A 22,591-nucleotide genomic window follows, 5' to 3' on the forward strand; every position below is an offset into this window, starting at 1 on the left:
ACAAAAATGATACCAAATGATTTCGGATATAAACACTCTTTCATAAGATGTATAGTAATGTACTGTTCATAAATGATTTTGAAAATAATTAGCAATTTTCTAGGTGTAAACCTTTTTTGGACTCACACTGCATGTATACGAGTATGGGCAGGCGCGGATCCATGGGCCGATTCTACCGCCCCCCTCTCTCTAGCCTGCCAAACCAGTAAAAGAAAAATAGGAAAGTAACGTAAATTTTACCTAAAGCGGCCCCCCTGACCCCCCCAAAAACAACAACAACAACAACAACCCCAAAATAACATTTTGCCCCCCCCCCAACCAACAAAAAAAAATCCCCCCCCCCCCCCCCCCCCGCTCATTCGACGTTCGCCGGCTGGCTGATTCGCCGCTAAATATTTTCTCATGATTTGCCCCAAATTTACATAGAAAGAGAAAAACCGGAAACTACAAAAAAGTTGGCTATGATGTGAGAGAAAGGGAGAAAGAGAAAGAGAGAGAGAGTGATTCGAAGGAGAGATAGAGAGGGGGCGACAAGAGAGTGGAGGGAGAAGAAAAGCTGAAGGAGAAGAATATAAGGTATTGTTTTGAACTAGGAGGAAGTTTTCAAAAACAGAACAAAGGGAAAACTAATACAAATCCTGACTTAAAGCAAAACATAGAGACCCATAAAAACCAAACACAAACAAATGCACAACAAACGATGCGCGAAACGGGGCAAAACGAATGAAACTAAATAACTGTAATTTGAATTGAGCACAATTTTTTGCCGCATGATGGCGCTAAACTCCTTACGATTGGCAGCCATTACTACGTACAACATCAATGACAATCTTCAATTTCAGTAAGTAAAATATTTTAAAGATTTTTCTCGTTATATCTGTAATATATTTCAATCTGTGTAGAAATTATGGATCCTTAAATAGCGATTTAAACATAACGATCTGTGTTGAGTGAATTTATACTTGGATTGCTTCATAATTGTGTTTTGATTTTGCTGTGTCGCGTAGGTTCGTTACAATGCCATTTTGTTAAGTTTAGTCCCATACGTTCTTATTTGTGTAGGGTCTATGTCACGGATAAACTTTTGTCGATTGTGATTGTTGGCGTGCTTATATTAGATTTTTTTCAATTTTAAGGAGGTTAATTTTATTGGGTTAGATGAATTCCCAAATATTTCCACATTCTGTAGTTGATAATTTGATTTTGCAACACAGTAGCTTAATTGAGCTTGCTTGCTAAAATTTAGATTAATTTCATTGTTGTGAAATGTGATTGTGACAAGTCTAGAAATCAATAACGAATTATGCAGAGCTACCAAGTGTCACGCATTTCGAGTGTCTGAAAATGCTCTACGCTATACGTGTGTTATACCCTCGCCTGCGCACTCGCACCTCGAGTCATGAAAATGTCATGCATAGCTAGGCACATTCATGGGGCACTTGAGGGTGCTTCGCGCGCGTACGAAAATCTGAATGGCCTTGCTGTGGTGGGTCGGCAATAATCAGCCCAAAACTTGGATATGGGAGGTTGGAAGGATATATCTTTTTTATAATGTTATCCGGTCTTACCCCTAACCGTCCTATGTTTAATCTAAGTAGAAATAACATGCGAGTACAAAAAGAGAAACATCGGGCCCATTACTGATGCAACTTTTTAAATATCAGCCTAGAAATGACCACCAAACGGAAAAAATTGACATTTTTTTCTGACAAATCTTCATAAAATCTGAGTTTTAAACAACTCACAACTAGGTACGGTAATACAAATGCGATTTTCTGAAAATTCAGGTGTGATTTTTTAAGCTTCTTTCAAGTATATTTCTGCGCATCACAGCGCCAACTTTTTTCACTGCTTCAAAATCACCCTTGAAATTTTTTTTTGCAGCGAATTTGATACGAGGTCTGCGAGTGTTCCCCGTTCCTTGTGTGTTGAAAGTTTGGTAATACATAGTTTGCATTGACTCGCTTACGAAAAAATGGCTCGAAAACAAATGTCAAATGAAGAAATAAACAAGCTTTTGTATAGTTATAAGAGATCTACATGTACCAAGGTTTCTTTGTCGATTTAATTTATTATATAGTCTCAATTAGAATTCAGAATTATCTCACTGAAAAGTTAAGAAACCGACGATATTCTCGATCGTAGTTATTTTCACTTTGCCAGCAGACGATCTAGCGTTGTTTTGGCAAAAAGCTAGCCCGCCACCTTCCCACCTTGAACCTTTTTAGTTTCGCTAAAATTGCACGCTGTGGAGCTCTGAAGGTGCGTTGGTATCGCTGGCAAACTCTCAGCCGGCTAGCTCCCAAAGACGGACCATTCCCGGTATGGCGAGAATGTGTGTGTGAGGTACGATTTTGGATTCATAAACGCACGTAACGCAACCGTGCGCGTCATTTTCAGCTGTCGAATGTCTACGACCAATTTTACATGTAAGATTTTTAGGACAGATACTTGGTCAGTTTTCTTCTGATATCTTTAGTTTTACAACATTTAAAAATATAATTTCTTCAAATTTGCTCCTGACTCGGTTCAGACTAATTGTCTGATGTGTTTTCAAGTCAATTTTTTTAATATATTTTTTTGCATGAATTTGCCTAGCATAGTTGATCTTTGAACTTGGTGTCTCTGGACATGACAATTCTTGAATTCAAAACCTGATCAGTAATGTATCATGTAGTGATACTCACTCAAACAATGCATGAGGTCTAACCAGTAGGGGCGCTGGTCCAAGAATGAGGATGGTCTACATAAATGAGGATATCCTTGCCCTTGGATACATGGACAAAATGTGCCTTAAAAATAAGTATCGACCGCGGAACAATTTTTTTTCCGGCGTTCTGCGGGTTTCGCTTGCGATGTGAAAAAAACAAATTCCGCGTAATAAAATACCCCTATTTTAAAATTTGATTTAGATTTTCAATCATAAATATCTTGATAATCAGACAGGCGATTGGCTTGTAAAAGTAATGGGGTTCCTGACTGACCTAAAGGTTTATAATTATCATTGCAGCATGAGCTAAATCAAGGATTTTTTTTAAGGATCTAAGACAATGTTACCGGATCCCTTTGATTTAATCATTTTCCAGTTTTCAAAACAACATCTACAGTATAGTAATGCAGAGCACTAAGAATGCTCAAACCCCTTGATATTCTCCAAAACAGAGATTTTCTTTGGCAAAAATTTTTGTTAGTAGTTTTCAGTTCTAAACAAGAGGTGTATTCCAATAATCTAGAATTAAGCACCTTCAACTTCCATGTACATGTATGTGTTCTTCCTTAAAGTGACTTGGTAACATTGTTGAAAGTTGATGAAAACAATTTCTTAATTTGTGTATAAAATGTTACTTACTATATTCCTTCTACTGTTCTAACCCTCTGACATGCATAAAATCCTGAAAAATTTCTCAAACCACAAAGATATCTATGGTTTTCTTTAAAGGCATTGATGTACGACACCCTCTAACAGGGATTAACATTAATTTTCCCAACCATTTTTGAATTTTCCCAACCATTTTTCCATGAAAAAAAGACATAAAACAGGCTATAAAAAATCTGTCAACACTTTTAATGTCTGGAATAGAATGTAGAGCCATTTTATTGCTTTGTGAGATTTCCATTTACCTAAAATGTAATTAAATTGTAATAATATAGTTGGGAGAATTTAATTATCACAGTTTTTCCCAATTTGTACCATGAAAAATGGTCCGTTTTCACTCAAATATTCAGATTATCTTTAATTGTACATCTAGCATTGAAGTCACTACCTTAGCACCACTATTTCTCATCTGAACAATGTTACCAAGTCCCTTTAATGGTATTTGATTTTTAATTTTTATTATATTTTTAAAACTTTGTATTTGTCTTAACTATTAGTTTGTTTGTTTTTTTGTGTGCAGACCAAGACAATCCAGATGAAAGAACACCTTTCAAGATGTCTGGACAGTAAGTATTTGCTTTCCAGCAAAACCTCTATATAATGGCTACTCACGTGAGACAAGAAATGTAGTCTTTATTAGCAGGTGGTCTTTGTGTGCAGGGTGTACAAATAGCATGTGTCGTTTGATTTGTTTTTGCTCAGATAGGGCCGTCAACTTGACAAATCGTCAGGTTTAGTAAAGAGTTTGAAGATGCCGGTAAGCGGTAACATAATAAGCCAGTTCATATTTGTAGTCTGAGCATGAGCAGATAAAGGTCATTGCAGACCAAATTGTGCAATACACAGAGACAAAATACTGGATACTGTACGTGCTCATGAAAGTTATGTAATCATTATTCATTTATGCCCAAGCAGTGCACTCCATGATACACAGGTGCAAGTATTCTTTGAAAAGGGAAAATAAATAAGGCTATTTATGTAGCACCTCCATTGTTGTAGGAGTGATTATTTCAAAAATTACAAAGTGGGACCTCTTCATGTTTTGAAGATCTGTGGATATTCAGGGTCATAGGGGACATGTTCGAACCGTGAACTGGTCTATCAAAAAAGTTTCATGGACATCCTTAATTCAGCTTTCAAATGAGGAGCACTGGTCATTGGGGGGGGGGGGGGGTGGAGGTGTATGCCTGTTAATACATGTACATGGCCTTTCTGTACAGGTGGTCTCTATCAAGTTTCATTATATGTTTATTGAAATACTGAATAGTAATATTTATTTGCACATGAAGGCCATTTCATGTTCAGATATATTATACAAGATAAGTTAATGAATCAATACTTGTGAAGAGGAAGCCATAAAAAGATGAGAGATATTTGTAAACATGTTGTTCAATGTATCAAGATAACGTGTACAGTGTGGGTCGCCTTATTCTTCTGCTGAGGATCAAAATATGTAGCTTTAAACTTGTTTTTAAATGCCTTTAGTCTTTTCAATTGTCTTCTCATCAATCTTTAGAGAGAAATTGTAAAAGAGGATGTTTCGGAGAAAGCAGTAAGCCTAATTCTGTACTACAGCAATTTGAAAAACTGTGCTTAAAATTGTTTTTAAGTGCCTTTGGTCTTCACAATTGTGATAGAGAGAAATTGTAAAAGAGGATGTTTCGGAGACAGCAGTAAGCCTAATTCTTTACTACAGCAATTTGATAAACTGTGCTTAAAATTGTTTTTAAGTGCCTTTGGTCTTCACAATTGTGATAGAGAGAAATTGTAAAAGAGTAACTATGTTTCGGAGACAGCACTAAGCCTACATGTAATTCTGTACTACAGCAATTTAATACAGAAAATATAAGGGGAAAAAAGTTAGAATCTCTCCTACATGTACCGTCTCATCTAAACACATGCATGTTTTATGAGATAATTGATAGTGAGCCATTTACTCTAATTTACATGATCATCACTTTCAAAGGACAAAGAAATGATAAATAAATAAATCAAAAGTGTGCAATACCGGTGAAATGACCATGGTAGATACACTATCCAGGAAGTGGAGATGGTGCACACTGTGCATGGATAAATCTGATGACATGGGTAATAATACTTTGTAAAGTGCTTAGAGATGGTACTTTGTTGTAAGCGCTGTATAAATCTAGATTTATCAATTATCTTTTTCTTTCCCTCAATTTAGATTTGGTATGACGCAAGAGATAAGGAAACCCGGTGCAACAGACTTAACATCACAAGGTAAGAATGACTTCATTCAGCTAAAAATGAACTTTTAAAAAACTCCCTTGAAGCTTATCAGATTTCTGTAAATCATTAAAAAAATAATGCCATTAGTACACATTTTCTGACATCCCATTGAACATGTGTGTTGTAGTTAGCAACTTTGGTTACATTTCATTGGGATGTCTGTGAACTTGTACTTACATGTATGATGGTTTTGTGAAACACTACCCTGGTTATGGAATTGTATTGTTCAAGAAACTTAATGAAAACCAAGAGTCTGAATGTAATTCTGAATTGTATGTGTACATGTACATCATGCTGTGGAATGCTATTTAGATTGGCAAAGTGTAATGGAAAGTTTGGAAAAGCTTGCTAAAGATATCTTACTCGGAAAACTATTCACACATACATGGGCTTCACATTCCATTAATTGGCCAGATAGAGATAATAGCCTAATATTCTCCTGCTTATCACCAAGCTTGTTCACGTACATTGTAGATGTATTTTCTGTTTGGTTTTTTGAGTGTATATCATTTGATCAAAGGAAGTTTGAACACCCAGTGTAAAATTTGTTAAATTGTGTTATTATATTCCCAAAACTGTAGTGTCTGTAGTATTTAAAGTATGGGAAGTATCTGTAGTATTATTAAAGCAATATTTTAGAAATGACAATGCCTTTATGAACCCAAAACTGAAGTGTCTAGTATTTAGAGTATGGAAAGTATCTGTAGTATTATTAAATCAATATTTTAGATGATGCCTTTATGAACCCCTTTTGATGGATTGTGTATTTGGCTTGCCGCAGAATTTTCGTTATTAGGGAGTAGAACGAAAGAGAAGACGAGTAAGATGGGTCCTTACAAGGAAGGAGGAGACAATGACTTCGGTGATGCCATGTTCTTCAACCCTGCATCCATGTTCCCTCCTCACAGACCAGAAAAAGATGTAAGATAATTTATGTGGTGGTGGTGGTGGTAGTGGTGATGGTGGTGGTGGTGGTGGTGGTGGTGGTGGTAGTGGTGATGATGATGATGATGATGATGATGATGATGATGATGATGATGATGATGATGATGATGATAGTGATGGTGGTAGTAAATGATGATGATTACAAAGTGGTGGTGATGGAGATGGTTGTGGTGGTAGTGGTGATGATGATGATGATGATGATGATTATGATGATGATGACATCATAATCATAGTCATGGTGGTGGTAAATAATGATAACTACAATGCAGTGGTGGCAGTGGTAATGATGGTGACAGAGAGGGTTGTGGTGATGGTGGTGGTGTAAGCAGTGATCATGGTGATGATGATATGAAGATAATGTGGCACTGGTGATAAGTGTGATAATTATGAGGTGGTGGTGGTTGTTGTGGTAAATGGAGATAATTGCAATTTGGTGGTGATGATGGAGATGGTCATCTGATTGTGGTGGTGGTAGTGGTGATGATGATGATGATGATGACGACGACGACGATGACGATCATGATGACGATATCTTTGATAAGCAAGATTATTTCTCAATTAATTGAGTGTGTTTCAAGAAAGAAAAGTCACATCCCAATCTTTCTCTTCATCTTCCAGTTAATGACGTCGCAATCCCAGTCTCTCTCACAGTTCTCAGGAAGTTTTTATGGCAGTCAGCAAGGTAAGAACTTAGGAAATTTGTCAATTGTCATTAAGTCCTTCAGTCCCATTGGCTGCAAATTCTGCCCAAGAATTGGAGTGTTTAAAGCCTGTCTGCACTACTTGTAGTTACTTGTGCCCTCTATATAGCAAAAAATGCCAAAGCGGTACCCGTTAGTCCCCTCTTTTTTACATATATCCATGGAAACATTATGTCTCTAATTGATCAAGGAAACAAAGAACTGTACATAAAAGATTATTCTTGAAAGGTTATTTATATTCTATAATTACATGTCCATGTACATGTATGCCAAGAACAAAAGCCTCACATTAACAATCAAAGCTATAGATAGAAAGCCGTAAGGTTGTTCTGAATGAGGAGGATGCTAAATACAAGAAGAAGTCGTGGGAGGGAGTGTCATCATGGCACAAATTTCAGTAACCCCTCTTAGAGCCCCACTGTACTACTTGGACCTACTTGCTCCCTCTATATAGAAAACAATGCCTACATGTAAGTGGTGCCCGTTGTCCCCCATGATCCTCTTTTTCTTATGTTAATTGAGAGCTGAGTTGATGAGAAAACCATCTGTCAGTGACCATGCTGGGTGGTCTAATCCCTCCTGGCCAAACTAGTACAGACAGGCTTTAAGAGAGAAGAATACTGACTTTAATAAATGATGAAGATGAATTTGATTCCTTGACAGGATTAGGCATCCAGAATGCGTTACCGCCGAGAGGGATGTCCAGTCAGCAGCAGCAGCAGCAGCAAGCCTTCCCTCCTCCCCGGAGTTCAGGCATGTCAAGCCACTCCAGTCTTGGTCTCCCTACATCATCATCGGGCATGCCCATGCCTTCCATGCCACCTCCTAACCCGGCATCACCAAACAGGTGAGGTCAAAGGTCATGTGTTGGTTTGAAATGGACCGGTTTACTATCCGGCCAAAAAAAGAAAGATGTTGTATAGCCCTTTAGGTGCCAAAACATGGGTCGGGCGGTCGGATATCTTTTTTTTTAATACTTTTTTCTCCGTCTTTGAGCTAATTTTTCTCACTTATGAATGCTTTAATATTTTTTTTCTGTTCTCCAAAAAGAGGTTTTAAATTAAAAAAAATTTTTAAGCCGACCATAGATTTCCATAGACCATAGATAGCCGACCATGATTGTCATATTTCATGATAATTTCTTTATTTGTTTAAAATGCTCTTCAGCTTTTGTTCTGCCAGGTCTACAGAATCCCTTTATTTTTGTTTAAGTGCAAATAATGTTTATTTTCCATTAATATTTTTTTAGGGGGCTGCTTAACATGGGTCACAACAGGACCTCACCCAGTATTCTAGCTATGCAGCAGAAACATTCGTCAGCACAGCAACAACAACAACAACAGCAGCAACAACAACAGCAACAGCAGCAACAACAACAGCAGCAGTCGAGGGTAATAGGAAGCGGAGTAACGCCGACCAACTCAAGCGGTATTGGCGCGTTCAATCGACCCCCAAGCTTTGGTGGAGGACAGAGCGCGTTATTAGGCAACTTTGGCGGTTACGGAAATGGTGAGTGGTGATGGATGTGGCAGGTGGTAGATAACATTTCATTTGGGAATACTACTTTAAAAATATTTTATTTATATGTATTTATTTATTCATTGTATAAATACAAAATGTGTTAAAGCCCCACTGTCCTACTTGTAGCTACTTGCTCCCTTTATATAGAAACCAATGCCTAAGCGGTGACCATTGGTCCCCCATGATCCTCTTTTTCTTATGTTAATTGAGAGCTGAGTTGATGAGATAGCCACCTGTCATTGACCATGCTGTGTACAGCTTACAGCCGGCCTTTAATAGCAGCAGATGGGCTGAATTGTTCACATTTTACCAGCAAAATTTTTAAAATACATAGAATACGATATTGCAAATGATAGAAATATACAAACACCAAGGCCCTGTTGCATAAAACTTACCATTGATGGTAACTTTACCATCAATGGTAACTACCATGGTAACAGGGCTCAACAGCCTATCAAAATGGCAAAGTTACCATCAACGGTAAGTTTAATGCAACGGGGCCCAGATGATAATCAGGGTAGATAGACCACATGTAGTTTAAACATTCAAGAAAAACAAAAACAGAGCAAACATAAGTCATAATAACATAATTCATTATGCAAAGGAGAGAAGTAATTGCATTTGTGATCAATAAACTATTTCCAATAAAATATTTTATTTACAGGTGGAATGTATAAATACAACCTAAACAAACCTTAAATCCTGTTCTATTGGTTAACAGTTTAGTATGGAATTTGAAGAAAATCAAGAATAAAATTAAACCCTGTGAACGGAACCAAAGTCAGAGTTGTTTTTATGCTGATTGAGAGTGTCTTTGAACCTGCAATATTTATTTACAGAAGTAATATACAAAGCTCATATATATTGAATATTTCATTTCATTTTATTTCATTTATTATTTCACTCTCTTTTAAAAAACATCAAAAGTATATTCATGTTCGTTCATTATCAACATAACATAAAAGGAAGTAGGGAATCATGAAAGCCAAAATTGGCTTGATGAGAATGATCCCCAAATAAATACTTACGTAAACAAGATATAAACTCATTTTATATAAAAAACATAATACATACATTCACAACAACAGAGGACAGAGGAAAGATAAAGATAACATAAAGGTAAAGACAGTCGCAGGAAGAAAAGAAAAGAGAAAAGATAAGAGACAAGAAGAAGGAAGTTACAGCTTTTACATTTTACATAATAAATGACAATTTCATTTTGTTCCACTTAAATAACCCTTATACATATATTTGAAGCATTTCAATGTATATAGTCCTAACATACAGAGAAAATGTATTCTGGTGATTTGTACATGTGAAGCCACTGTAAAATTGAAACCTTTGAACAAAAGAAACCTTCCGGTACAGTGTCATAACCAAACTGACCTACATGTGCAACTGAAGATACACTAGAATTATATCAAAGGAGACAAATTTAACCTTCTAATTTATTTGTGAAACTTGCCTACAGTGTTTCATTTGGAATTGATCAAGCCATACTTTAATAAGTTTGCTCAGATCTTGAATGGCTTGAACTTGTGCATAATAAGATGAGTCCTTCCCTTCTGGCTTTCTTTAAACGTTTTGAGAGAATCTAAGATTAAAACCAGCAAGATATTTTGGACTGAAATGTGTAAATAACTGCCCTGTATCTTTCTCTACCTTGCAGCAAATGACACCTCAATCCTTGACAGCACGGACTTTCCAGTTTTGGCGGGCACAAGAGGGCGACAAACGGGAGAATCGTCATCAGGGAATGTCAGTTTGTTTCAGCCAAATCCAATGGCAGGCAGGCCTGCTTATGGTAAATATTAAGTCTGTGACATTCCTTTTTCTTTTGTCCCCCTCCACATTACTTTGGTCTCTGTAATAATTTTAGCTGTGTCAGTCTGTTATCCCCCTCCCTCTCATTTACCCTCGCCCTGCCCCCCCCCCACTCTCTCTCTCTCTCTCTCTCTCTCTCTTTTTGTCTATTTGTCTGTCTCTCTGTCTATCTCTCCCATGTTCTCTCTCTCTCCCTTTCTCTCTCTCTCTCTCTTTCTCTGTCTCTCTCTCACACCCTTCTGCCTCTGTCTAGCCACCTCTTTTCCAGTTTTCCTGCTATTTCTCTTTGCCTCCGTCCATCTCACTCCGTCACTTTCTTCCTCTACCTGTTTGTGTCTCTGTCTGTCTGTCTGTCCGTCTCTCTTTTTCTCTCGCTCTTCGTTTATGTGTCTGTCTCTCTCCCTTTCTCTCTCCCTCACTCTCACACACCCTTTCTATCTCACTGTTTCTTCATGACTCCCTCTGCCTCTGTCTGGCCACCTCTTTTCCAGTTTTCCTGCTATTTCTCTTTGCCTCTGTCCATCTCACTCCCTCAGTTTCTTCCTCTTTCTGTTTGTGTCTCTGATTTCTGGTGCTGTGAATTGTGTTTCAATTTTCAAAGGCATTGTACAATTTTCATAGGTGAGGCATATTTTTTCTTCTCCTTTTTTGGTTAGTGAAAACCTGTATAAAAGAATGATGCCAAGAATAAAAAGAAAATCAAAATAAGCTTTAAAATTCTTAAATTGGCAACATATTGGGAGGTTCAAAATCTTTGCTTATCAATCAACCATATTTCAACTTACCGAAATTTTCAAATTTTGTGTTTAGTTTTGAGAGCCATAATACATTCTTATAGAGTAATATAGCATCGAAACTGAAATATTGTTGCCAATTTGAATAACAATGATGAATTAAGCCTTTAAGAGATTCCGGTCCCGACAGCGTAGTGGAATGGGATGGGTTTTTGTTTTTTCTTGTCTGTCTCTGTTTCTCTTCTTCCCTCCCCCCGTTTCATACTTGATGCAGTTGGTATGGTAAGCAAACAAGCGGAGCCGACCCCGGAGTTCCAGATGCAGAGCGAGGACTTCCCAGCGCTACCAGGAGCAAACATCAAGAGTGGTACGTTTCTCAACTCTTTATTCTTTTTTTTTAATTATATTATTTATTTATTTATTGCAACCATGAGTTGGATTTCATACAACAAAAAGGCAGACATAAAAATGTTATACAATGCCATTGTGTAGCACAAAGCATTTGTATCATTTGGGTCTATTGTTTAGTGCGAAATTGCATGTGTAGCAAACGAGCGACAGTGCAGAGAGATGAAATGAGGTCTACTTTTGGTAATCTACAACATCTGTTTAAAGGCCCACTGTACTACATGTACATGTACTTTAAGCTACTTGCTCCCTCTATATAACAAACCATGCCTAATCGGTGACCATTGGTCCCCCATGATCCTGTTTTTCGTATGTTAATTGAGAGCTGGTTTGATGAGATAACCACCTGTCCAGTGACCTTGCAGAGTGGTCTAATCCCTCCCGTACACTAGTACAGATGGGCTTTAACAATGTTAAATATGAGATGCACGGCCCTACATGTTATCAGTGTCTGTGATATGGTGTTATATTGAAGCCTTAAAAAAAAATCACGCTTCAAAATGATCAAGAAGTGCCGCAAAAAAGTAAAAAACCTTTGAGTGACCGGTTTTATCATACTCGTTTTCCCCCAATAGACCGTAGTGTTATAAAAACCGATAGGAAAACGAAAAATGAAATTTCAATTTCCAATCATAAATATCTTGATAATCACACATGTAAAAGTCATTCTAGACAGGGTTCCTGACTGACCTATGGTTTATAATTATCATTGCAGCATGAGCTAAATCCAGGATCTTGTTTCAGAATCTGAGCCTTCTGAGGCAAAGATACAGTACTGAGTCACTTTAAATACAGGGGCCACCCGTTTCCCATAGGCAATGGGTTGAAAACAAATAGATTTTAAATTTCAATTATCTCATGTATGAATCATGATGATGATTACATGCATGTATTAAAGAAATGTTTGTTGATGTCGATGTAATCATTATTTTTGTCTCCCTACCCTTCTTAGAACAAAAAGACAATGCAAGGTTTCCTGGGGACAAGGCAAACAACAACACGGAAGAGAATGGCAACGGGAATGAGGTCAAAGGCATCCAAATACACGCAGATGGTATGTACATGTATATGAACAGTATTAGACAGGTTTTTTTTAATCAAACACAGTACTTCAATGCCCTGTATCCTCTGGTAAAGGGGCCATATCAATCCAAGTATTATTATCATTATGAATTCTTGGTAGCCATTGCAATGACGATATGTGTTTTTCTTGTGTTCAGGCAAATTAATTTTTTAAAATATAACCCTAAATGTGGATTAAAAGTTAAGACTGGTAGTAGTAAAATTGTGGTTCAAGGGATTTAGGTGCAAAATATCAATTCAATATTGTTTAAATATTGCATTCAGAGGTTTAGAGGGCAATACTTCAACCTAAATTTGCAACAAAGCTGAAAATTAATGCCTGAATTTTCAATGTTGAAGTGCATTTGTGATATCTATCTAGGCCGGATCGATAATTTACCAAATATATCAATTAGTAGGCGGTTTCCCGGCAAAATTTGTATCATCACGTATTAGTCAAAACATATTCTTTCACATGATTGGTAAAAAGAGCTTCCATTTCCTTTTTTGAGAGGGGGGTGTTACCAAAACTGGTCTTTACCTTTAAGCGCATAGTACCTTATTATCAAACAACAGTTAGCAAATATTTTAAATTCATTTTTTTTGTGTTCAGGTAAAGTGATGAACATCCCACCAGGAATGTTAACGGATCCATTTGGTATGGTAGGACTTCTAACCTTCATCAGAGCAGCAGAGACGGACCCTAATCTCGTCCAGTTAGCCCTCGGGAGCGACCTGACAACGTTGGGACTCAATCTCAATTCACCAGAGTAAGTCCATGGGAGAGTTTCACAAAGACCAAGATCAACTTTAAGTTGGACTTAACTGTGGCAGGCCGTTCATGCCACTAGTTCCTCTAACCATTCCTGGCATTGCTTTCTCAAGGGACGTACAATTTGTGGTCACAAATCTTCAGAATTTACCTTTTTTGATAGTTCATTGTTGAAGGACAAAATTTAATCTAAAGATCATAATTGAGAGCCCAGTAGTGAGAGCAACCAGTGGCATGAATGGCCTGCTATAGTTGAGTCCAACTTAAAGTCGATCTTAGTCTTTGTGATACACCCCCTTGTTTTCTCAGGTTTTTCTCTCTAACTCGTGTGGTACCGATGTTGTGTAGGAGTAACTACTTGTTAGTAACTGTGTGCATAAAGTCAATGGCATCATGTGTGTTTCAAGTACATGTAAAGATTATGTTTTCATGTGCTATGGTAAACGACTCAGATCCATAAACTGTCGTACTCAAGGTTTCCTAAATTCCTTTGTTCCTCTCTCTATCCATACTGTTACAAACAATCAGTCTACTATGTAATATCAAGTTCTTTTGTATTTTCTTGGTCATGTCACACAACCACTTTTTAGCCTGTAAGTAAGTCAAAACAAAATACTGAATACTGCTCTTGTTTTATCCCATTATAACATCTATCTATGCCATGTACGTGTATCAATGTACATTATGTTATCTTAAGCTGTGTGTAAGATGTGAGCAAAGTGGATTTTCACGGGACAATAAAATGAAATTGAAATTGAAATTAAAATCAGACAATTTTTTCTGGTCATGAAGATACATGTGGGTAATTGTGATTCTTATCCTGTAATTTCTTATAGAAACCTGTACAGTACGTTCCAGTCGCCGAGTTCGGATGCACCAAGCAGACCTCAAGACATTGACTATCACGTACCCCAGGAGTATCTCACCAATCTCCACATACGAGATAAGGTTAGTCTCTATCACCAGTGAAACGCCCTCCCTCCCTCAACCCCCCCCCCTCCCCCCAACTCTACCAGCAAAATAAATCTGACATCGCTGAAGTAAAGTTAATTGTATTAGTGTAATCTATTTTGTGTAACTCTTTCATTTAATTTTACATGTTTTCTTATTGTTGCAATTTTTATATATACATATTTTACGTGCACTGCAAAACTGAACTGAACTGAACTGAACTGGACTGGACTGGATTGGACTGGATTGGACTGGACTGGACTGGACTGGACTGAACTGAGCTGAATTCAATTGTTCATATTGTTGAAGACAAATAAACCCATTGCCTACTGGAACAGGATGGTGTCTGTATTTAACCTATGGGAAATATGAGAATTCAGTCGTTGATGGGTCCAAAATATGCGCCTCTTTGGTAATGAGGGATTTTGATTTATTGCACCCTTCTTTTTATTTTGTTTTTCAGCTTGCACCTATCAAGTTATCAAGATACGGAGAAGATCTGCTCTTTTACTTGTACTACACGCATGGTGGAGATGTGTTACAGTTAGCAGCTGCTGCAGAATTGTAAGTGATGATACTTCTTCTAGCATTATTTTGTGTTGATTGAATAAAACAAAATTAAAAAATGCAAAACAACAAATTCATGCCAGTGTTCAGTCACAAATGGGCCCTGTTATCAATAACAAGTTGCAATAACTGTTATAAGCTACTAAAATCATGGCTTTTCATTGGCTGAGAGCAAATTTGTCATAGAAATTAAGCATTTCTGATTGATAACGTATTTTACGAAACAGGACCCAACTTGTATCTATATTTGGAGAGCTTAAAGGGAGTCACTCGTCAGTTTCCATGTGCAGAAGGCCATAATTCGCTGACACCAGACTTGGTCCAACCCGTAGGCCAGTCAACAATTCCCCCCTAATCTCTTGGAGAATACTTAAAGGCAATTGGGTCGGAAGAAATGTAGTTGCCGACAACAAAGCTCCTACTTGTCCCCGTTATTGATTGATGTAGCATAAGGTTGATGTAGCATACAGGTGTATGGAAAGCATGTTATGCTTGCATCATTATCTATAGATAAAGAAAAAGAAAGAAAATTTAAATGTGATCAACCTGTGAACAAGCCAGCATGTCAAAGGTCAAGAAATGTGTTTGTTAGCAATTAATATAAAGTAGCTGTAATAGGGCTTCTGTTATGTTTATTCTGTATTGTTCATTCTTATTTCTGTGTTGTTTGTCTGCCAATTTATTTTCAGTCTTTGATATTAATTGACATTTTAATCCTTCGATGGAGGGGTAATTGAATATCTAACGTCAATGAATATGTTTGTTACCAATTACCAAGAAATAGCTGTGATATATGGCTTCTTTGATGTTTATTCTGTATCCTTCATTTCTTATTTCAGTCTTGTTTGTCTGACATTTTACTGTCAATCTGTAATAATTACTGACGTTTTGAGTCTTTCTATGGAGGGATAATTAAACCAATGTTATTTGCTTCACCTGTTTATGCTAATCAACAATTCGTTGGCTGGCTGGCAGAAGGGCGTTAGTGCGCAAGCGACTTTAAAACTACTTTTCGAATTGTTCGCATTTAAAGATTTGTTTTATATTCAAATTGGTTTAAAACTTAAAAGACTAATAGCAATGTTATAATAGAACACGTCCACAAATTTTTTCCGGAAATAAGTCAGTTTTATAAAAGTTTGAGGCGATTTAATGCTAACGCCCTTCTGCTTAACGTTTCATTTTTAAGCTGAAATTCAAGCTAACGCCCTTCTGCCAGCCAGGCGACGAATTTTAATGTTAAAGTAGCCACACGAAGAAATCAAAAGTGTTTTGAATTGATGCAAAACTCATATCATTGTGAAGGGGAAGCCTTGCCGATCAAATACAACAACTCTTCTCTTAAAAATATGTTTCGGGCCGCAGTAATCAACTCTCAAAAATGTTAGTTTTGAGATCCAGATTTTTTGCGTTCAGCGGTCCTTCGTAGAGTGTCAATATTTGTGACGTCACATACGGGACACGGCTGGCTACATGTAGCTGCATACCTCTACACAGCACTGAGCTGTTCGTCCAGTGTGTGATGTCACAATTCAGAGCTTGCTACGCTTGTGTGTTTGACTTACGTTCAGGGGCGTTCCGGGGTCTAAGGAGGGTCTTGAAAAATTGCATTTTACGCCTTTCCATGATATTGATATGATTTCTCAGCAAATTGTTCGTGTTTTTCAAGAGAAAATCTTTCTATCCATATGTAATTTGTTCTAATCATGAGTTGTTAGTGAATTTTCTTTGTGTAGCTCCTTTAATGATGGTCTTAAGTCCGGGGAAGAAACCTTTATTAAGAAACTAACTGATTGGAAATTGTTTTCTTCACATAATCTCTTTACAGAGCTGCCAACTAGTACGGATTTCCCGTAATTGGTACGGAAATTAACGACCATTACGGAATGTTGTCTCAAATTACGGATTTTTTTTTTTTTTTTTTTTTTTTTTTTTTTTTTTTTTTTTAATTTTTTTTTTTTTTTAAATTTTTTTAATTTTTTTTTTAATATGATTTATCTTAACGAGTGCTGTGAAGTATGGCGGCCTCCAACACTCGCTGAGAAAGACGGAAAAGTATCAAGTATTCTATTAATAGGAGCCATTTTTCATGGAAAACTGTTGTGATGACCTGAAACTCAATATTTAACAACTTTGTGTGAGTAAATTAGTCACCAAAAATTTCAGATAATCATGCGTCCGCGCAGTGTTGGCGTGCCGTTTTTTTTAGATTCATAGCGCAGCATAGGAAATTACTGATTTATACCTAAAATTACTGATTTTGAGCCTTGTGATTACTGATTTTCTGTTCTGGAGGTTGGCAGCTCTGTCTTTAATCCATCCCTACTATTTTTAGCTTTCATGTCTACCATTTGACGTCAATGATAACCTTATTTTATGGGGTCGACATCTATTTTTAAAAAAAAATTCTATATAGGTTTGTTCAGATATGATGCAGTAAATCGCTGTGAAAAAGCAGCCATTGAGCTATGTGTTATAAGATACAGGAATGTGTAGCGTATTACATTTTACAAGATCATAGAAAAAACTGCAACGGTTTCGCCGTGTTATATCTGAGCAAGGCTATAGTCCTTGTTTATCATGCATTTAATCTGCTGTTGGAACCAGATGATGTAAACAAGTTTTTAAATTTGATGATATTCTAAAATGATATTCTAAATGATATTCTAAATGATATTCTAAATGATATTCTAAATGATATTCTAAATGATATTCTAAATGATATTCTAAATGATATTCTAAATGATATTCTAAATGATATTCTAAATGATATTCTAATATTCTAAATGATATTTTAAAATGATATTCTAAATGATATTCTAAAATGGTATTATAAATGATATTCTAAAATGAAATTTCTAAAATGACATTCTAAATTGATATTCTAAATGATATTCTTAAATGGTATTCTAAACGATATTCTAAATGATACTCTAAATGTTAAAATGATATTCTAAAATGGTATTCTAAATGATATTCTAAAATGGTATTCTAAATGATATTCTAAATGATATTCTAAATGATACTCTAAATGACATTCTAAATGTTATAAATGATATTCTAAAATGATATTCTTTAATGATATTCTAAATGATAATCTAAAATAATTTTCAAAAAGCACCAACATTATTACAGAAATATGCATACATGGGACTATTAATCCAACTGTTTGGCCCTGTGCATTTGTAGCTAGAAGGGCGTTAATTCATATACATAACACAGAGTTAATACCATTCTAGCTCTGAGCCCATGTACCATACATATATCTGCTCTCATGAATTGGCTATTGTATGTTTGTATAGATCTTGTTTGTTTGTTGACAGCTGTCATTAATTATAGTCCTAAACTTTTAACATTCAGTGTAGTTCTTTTTTAGTATAATAGTTATATTCATATTTTTTCTTCTATGAATACTGGATGATAGTACTCAGTAGTCTAACATATTATTAACTTCGAAATCTAAACAAAAATTGAAACAGTTATCGAATAGCTTCCTGAGAAGCCTCTCATTATCACATTATCTTGGGATAGGGATTCTTTAATTGTTTTTTTCTTTAACAAATACCTTCATTTCTATTTTAAGCTTTGTTGTCTAGCATTTAACATTCAAGGGACTGCTTTTTATTGCCCTTTCAATGCTTGTGTAACCAAAGTTATATCATTTAAGTAATGTTACATTACTTAAATTATATCACTTTGGTTATGTACAGTCTGAGTCAGAAAAAGGTTTACACCTAGAAAATTGCTAATTATTTTAAAAATCATCTATGAAAAGTAAACTATCATACATCTTATGAAAGAGTGTTTTATCTCAAATCATTTAGAATCATTTTGTGTGGGATGTGTTCACGCTTGGATGAACAGGAGGCATTGCGCCAAAGTTGCTTATGTGATGTTTGAATAAAACAATTGGGATCTGGGTATTAATTCGGTCTTTGCAGATCCGAATAACATCCCTGACAAAATTAATCATGCCACACATATCAAATGTCGAATATCAAATATCCACGAACATTTTGTGCGCGTGTGTGTTTGTGTGACTTTTCTTCTCCAAAAATCATATGCAATGCATTTCATTTAATACATTCAATTCATTCTCTCACTCCGCTAATCCCAACGTAATACATACTGTAGGCCTCACTTTGGCGCAAGTCGATTTTTGCACTCTCGCAAACAATGCCTCCTGTTCATCCAAGCGTGAACACATACCACACAAAAATGATACCAAATGATTCGGGATAAAACACTCTTTCATAAGATGTATAATAATTTACTGTTCATAGATTATTTTTTAAATAATTAGCAATTTTCTAGGTGTAAACTTTTTTTGGACTCGCACTGTAGTATGTCTATCATGAACTAATGGATTGAAAACATGCATGAAACCCAGGACCTCCAGGTTACGAGACCACTGCTCTGTGTACAGCATGACGATAAATAAACAAAGAATTGGTCATTTTCATTTGCATGTTATTTGTGTTTTCTCCTCAGGTACAATCGTGATTGGAGGTACCACAAAGACGAGCGAGTCTGGATCACCCGAGGACCCGGCATGGAGCCCCAGGTCAAGACGAGTACGTTCGAGAGGGGCGTCTACTACTACTTTGACTATAACCGCTGGTGCAAGATGGCCAAGGACTTCCATCTCGACTATGACAAGCTTGAAGAGCGCCCCCATTTGCCAGCATCCTTTCATCACAACACCTCGACAAATCCCGCATTCCAGAAATAGTTCTCTCAGTATTTCCTTTTCTACATTTTCTTTTCTCCCCTTCCTCTCTCTTGCCTCTCTCTCTATCTCTTCCCGAACCTTTTTAAGTTTTGTTTTGTTTTTCATTGTTTTAATGAGCCCTGTTGTAAGGGTGTTAGAGTAAAAAAAAGAAATAGGGTTGGGAATGGTCGTGATAGAGAAAAGTTTCAGGTAGAGGCGGTTTGTGTTGACAATCTTGGAACACTGTGATTTAATATCAAGGGGATTACCAAATCTAATGCTGAAGTTAGACTCCATTAATCTGTGATATAGAGAGTGGGATTAGGAAAGACACAACCTATCTTGACACAGGAGAATAGTTGAATACACAAAAGTCACAATGCTTGGGATGATAATGTTGAGTTCTGGTCATGGGATTGCATTGTGAAAGAAACTGTTTAGAAATGGCTGAAGATTCGGACTGGTTGTTTGTGAATTGAGGGGGGGGGATGAAATTGTGTATCATGAGGTTTAGAATCACCAACAAGTTTAGATAAAGAACCAAATCTTACTGGATTTTTTTTTTTTTTTAAATAACTGGACACTGACATGAGCATGTGGGACTGCACATTAATTTTGCATTGGATGTCATGTCCGAAATTATAAACTGTTTCTAGCCATATTGGAAATATGAGAGCATTTTAAGCAAAGTCCTTTTTTCATGGGGAAACTGCTACCATCTTTTCCATATGAGGATAGAAAGAGTCGTACAAAGTTCAATTTTTCACCTTACCCAGAATTCAACATTCTCTTTCAGCAGATATTGTATAACTGGTATGTGAGAAAGGATTGGGGTAGATTTATTCACTTTGATGATTTTAAGAGCTTGCTGCATATTTGTAAACAGTATTTCGTACATGATTCCGTTTTTTGATTCAGCTGTCGGGTTGTACAGGATCTAAATCCAGGTTTTCTTCCTCAGTCTTCAGGTTGGCGTTTCTCAATCATCACTTCTTTATTTCTTGTCATGGCCTTCTCATTCTTCACTTACATTTTGAGGTATTGTGGTTGAGGGGTTTGACACAGGAGATACGAAGGACATGGGTCCAAGCCTCAGTATAGGACTTCACACTAAACGTCTGAAGTTATGTTCATAGGGTCTTTATCAATAGGCCTCTGCTGTAAATTTTGAAGTTGTGGGGGTCTTAAAGGGATCTAATAACTTTGTCTCAGATTCTGAAACAATATCCTTGATTTAGCTCATGCTGCAATGATAATTATAAACCTATAGGTCAGTCAGGAACCCCATGACTTTTAGAAGCCGATCGCCTGTCTGATTATCAAGATATTTGTGATTGGAAATCGAACCCAAATTTTGGGTTAGCCTAACAGTTTTCATAACACTACAGTTTATTAAAGAAAACGAGTATGGTAAACCAGTCATTCAAAGATTTTTACGTTTTTGAGGCACTTCTTGATCATTTTGAAGCGCAAATTTTGTATTACACCATATCACAAACACTGATAACACGTAGGGCCATGTATCTCAGATTTAACATTGTTAAACCATGCCTTTGAGTTAACATTTAGGTGCCCATGTGAGTCAGACCACAGTAAGTGCTAAGCCCTGCGTATACATCTATGATATTCTTAAGCAAGGTATTTTATCAACATTTCTTCTCTCCACCCATGTGTATCGACAGGTACAACTTTGGATACTCAGGCCATAGTGGCTTAAGTGAGTGGGTAGTATGGTTACCAGATGGTATGCTCTCCATGGAGCAAAAAGTCATTGTTGCTGAATCTGAGACTAGTGTTAAATGCTACAAAGCGTCATGATCATATTTACTTGAGATCTGGTAAACATGGAAAATAAATTCTCACAGAATCCAACGAAACTTACACTGAATGTTCAAGATTACAAATAAATTACATGTGCCAAACAATGTTGGTGAAAAATGTATAGGGCCGAGTAATGAGCATAGAAATATAAGGAAATCCAGATAAGTAGGCCCGACACCATGTGCTTAACACAGCCAGGTCAATCTGTGCAAATCGGATTTGTGTTTTTTTATCAAAGATGATGCCCAGTAAGTTTTTGTGCATTCGCTTTCATTTTACTGGTTCAAACAACCAATCTACTGCAGGATAAACAATCCAGAATAAATCACCGCAATTTTCTCCCAGAATACGATTCCAATACCAGAGCTCAAAGTTAGCTATAATTGCAAAATGTCTCCATGAAAGCAGTAATGAGTAACAGAATTCGCTGATGTACACAATCTAAATTTTCCATCTGATAAAACCCTGATTATTCCAGAGATGTTATTGATTATTTGGAGAGATAAGCTCCGGTACCTATACCTAATGCATGTATGTACACGTGCACAAAGTTCAGTCATTTAATGTTTTGTTCGATGGTCCTGTCACACCTTCCTTTGTAACGAAAGATAATGTAAGCAGAATTATTTCAATTTTAGATGTAAATGATAATCTAGGTTGCCATCATAATTATAAATCTTAAGGTCCGTCAGGAATCCCACGACTTTTACAAACCGATCGCCTGTCTGATTATCAAGATATTTATGATTGGATATCAAAATTTCATTTGTCTTTTTCCTTATGGTTTGAATAACTCTACAGTCTATTGGGAAGAATGAGTATGGTTGAACCAGTCACTCAAAGACTTTTACTTTTTTGAGGCACTTCATGATCATCACAGGCACTAATAACACGTAGGGCCATGCATCTCAGATTTAATATTGTTAAATGATGCCTTTAATACCTGAG

At 36.5% G+C, this 22,591-nt stretch overlaps 1 protein-coding gene across 4 annotated transcripts; it reads left to right on the forward strand.

Moving 5' to 3' along the window:
* Positions 1–764: 764 nt before the first annotated feature.
* LOC578835 (CCR4-NOT transcription complex subunit 2) lies at positions 765–21,695 on the forward strand. 4 transcript variants are annotated; one of them, XM_030987977.1, is made up of 14 exons: positions 765–841; positions 3,897–3,942; positions 5,562–5,617; positions 6,408–6,547; positions 7,190–7,253; positions 7,915–8,119; positions 8,522–8,781; positions 10,463–10,597; positions 11,623–11,718; positions 12,712–12,813; positions 13,435–13,591; positions 14,430–14,541; positions 15,008–15,108; positions 19,603–21,695. In XM_030987977.1, the coding sequence occupies exons 1-14, from the start codon at positions 823–825 to the stop codon at positions 19,841–19,843; spliced, it is 1,734 nt and encodes a 577-aa protein (XP_030843837.1). In that variant the 5' UTR covers positions 765–822; the 3' UTR covers positions 19,844–21,695. The 4 variants fall into 4 exon arrangements, with proteins under 4 accessions (XP_030843837.1, XP_030843838.1, XP_030843839.1 ...); XM_030987978.1 differs by having other exon boundaries at positions 11,626–11,718; XM_030987979.1 differs by having other exon boundaries at positions 11,629–11,718.
* The last annotated feature ends 896 nt before the right edge of the window (positions 21,696–22,591 follow it).

The sequence above is a fragment of the Strongylocentrotus purpuratus genome, unplaced genomic scaffold, assembly GCF_000002235.5.
Source record: "Strongylocentrotus purpuratus isolate Spur 01 unplaced genomic scaffold, Spur_5.0 spur5_scaffold_17, whole genome shotgun sequence".
Lineage (NCBI taxonomy): Eukaryota > Metazoa > Echinodermata > Echinoidea > Camarodonta > Strongylocentrotidae > Strongylocentrotus > Strongylocentrotus purpuratus.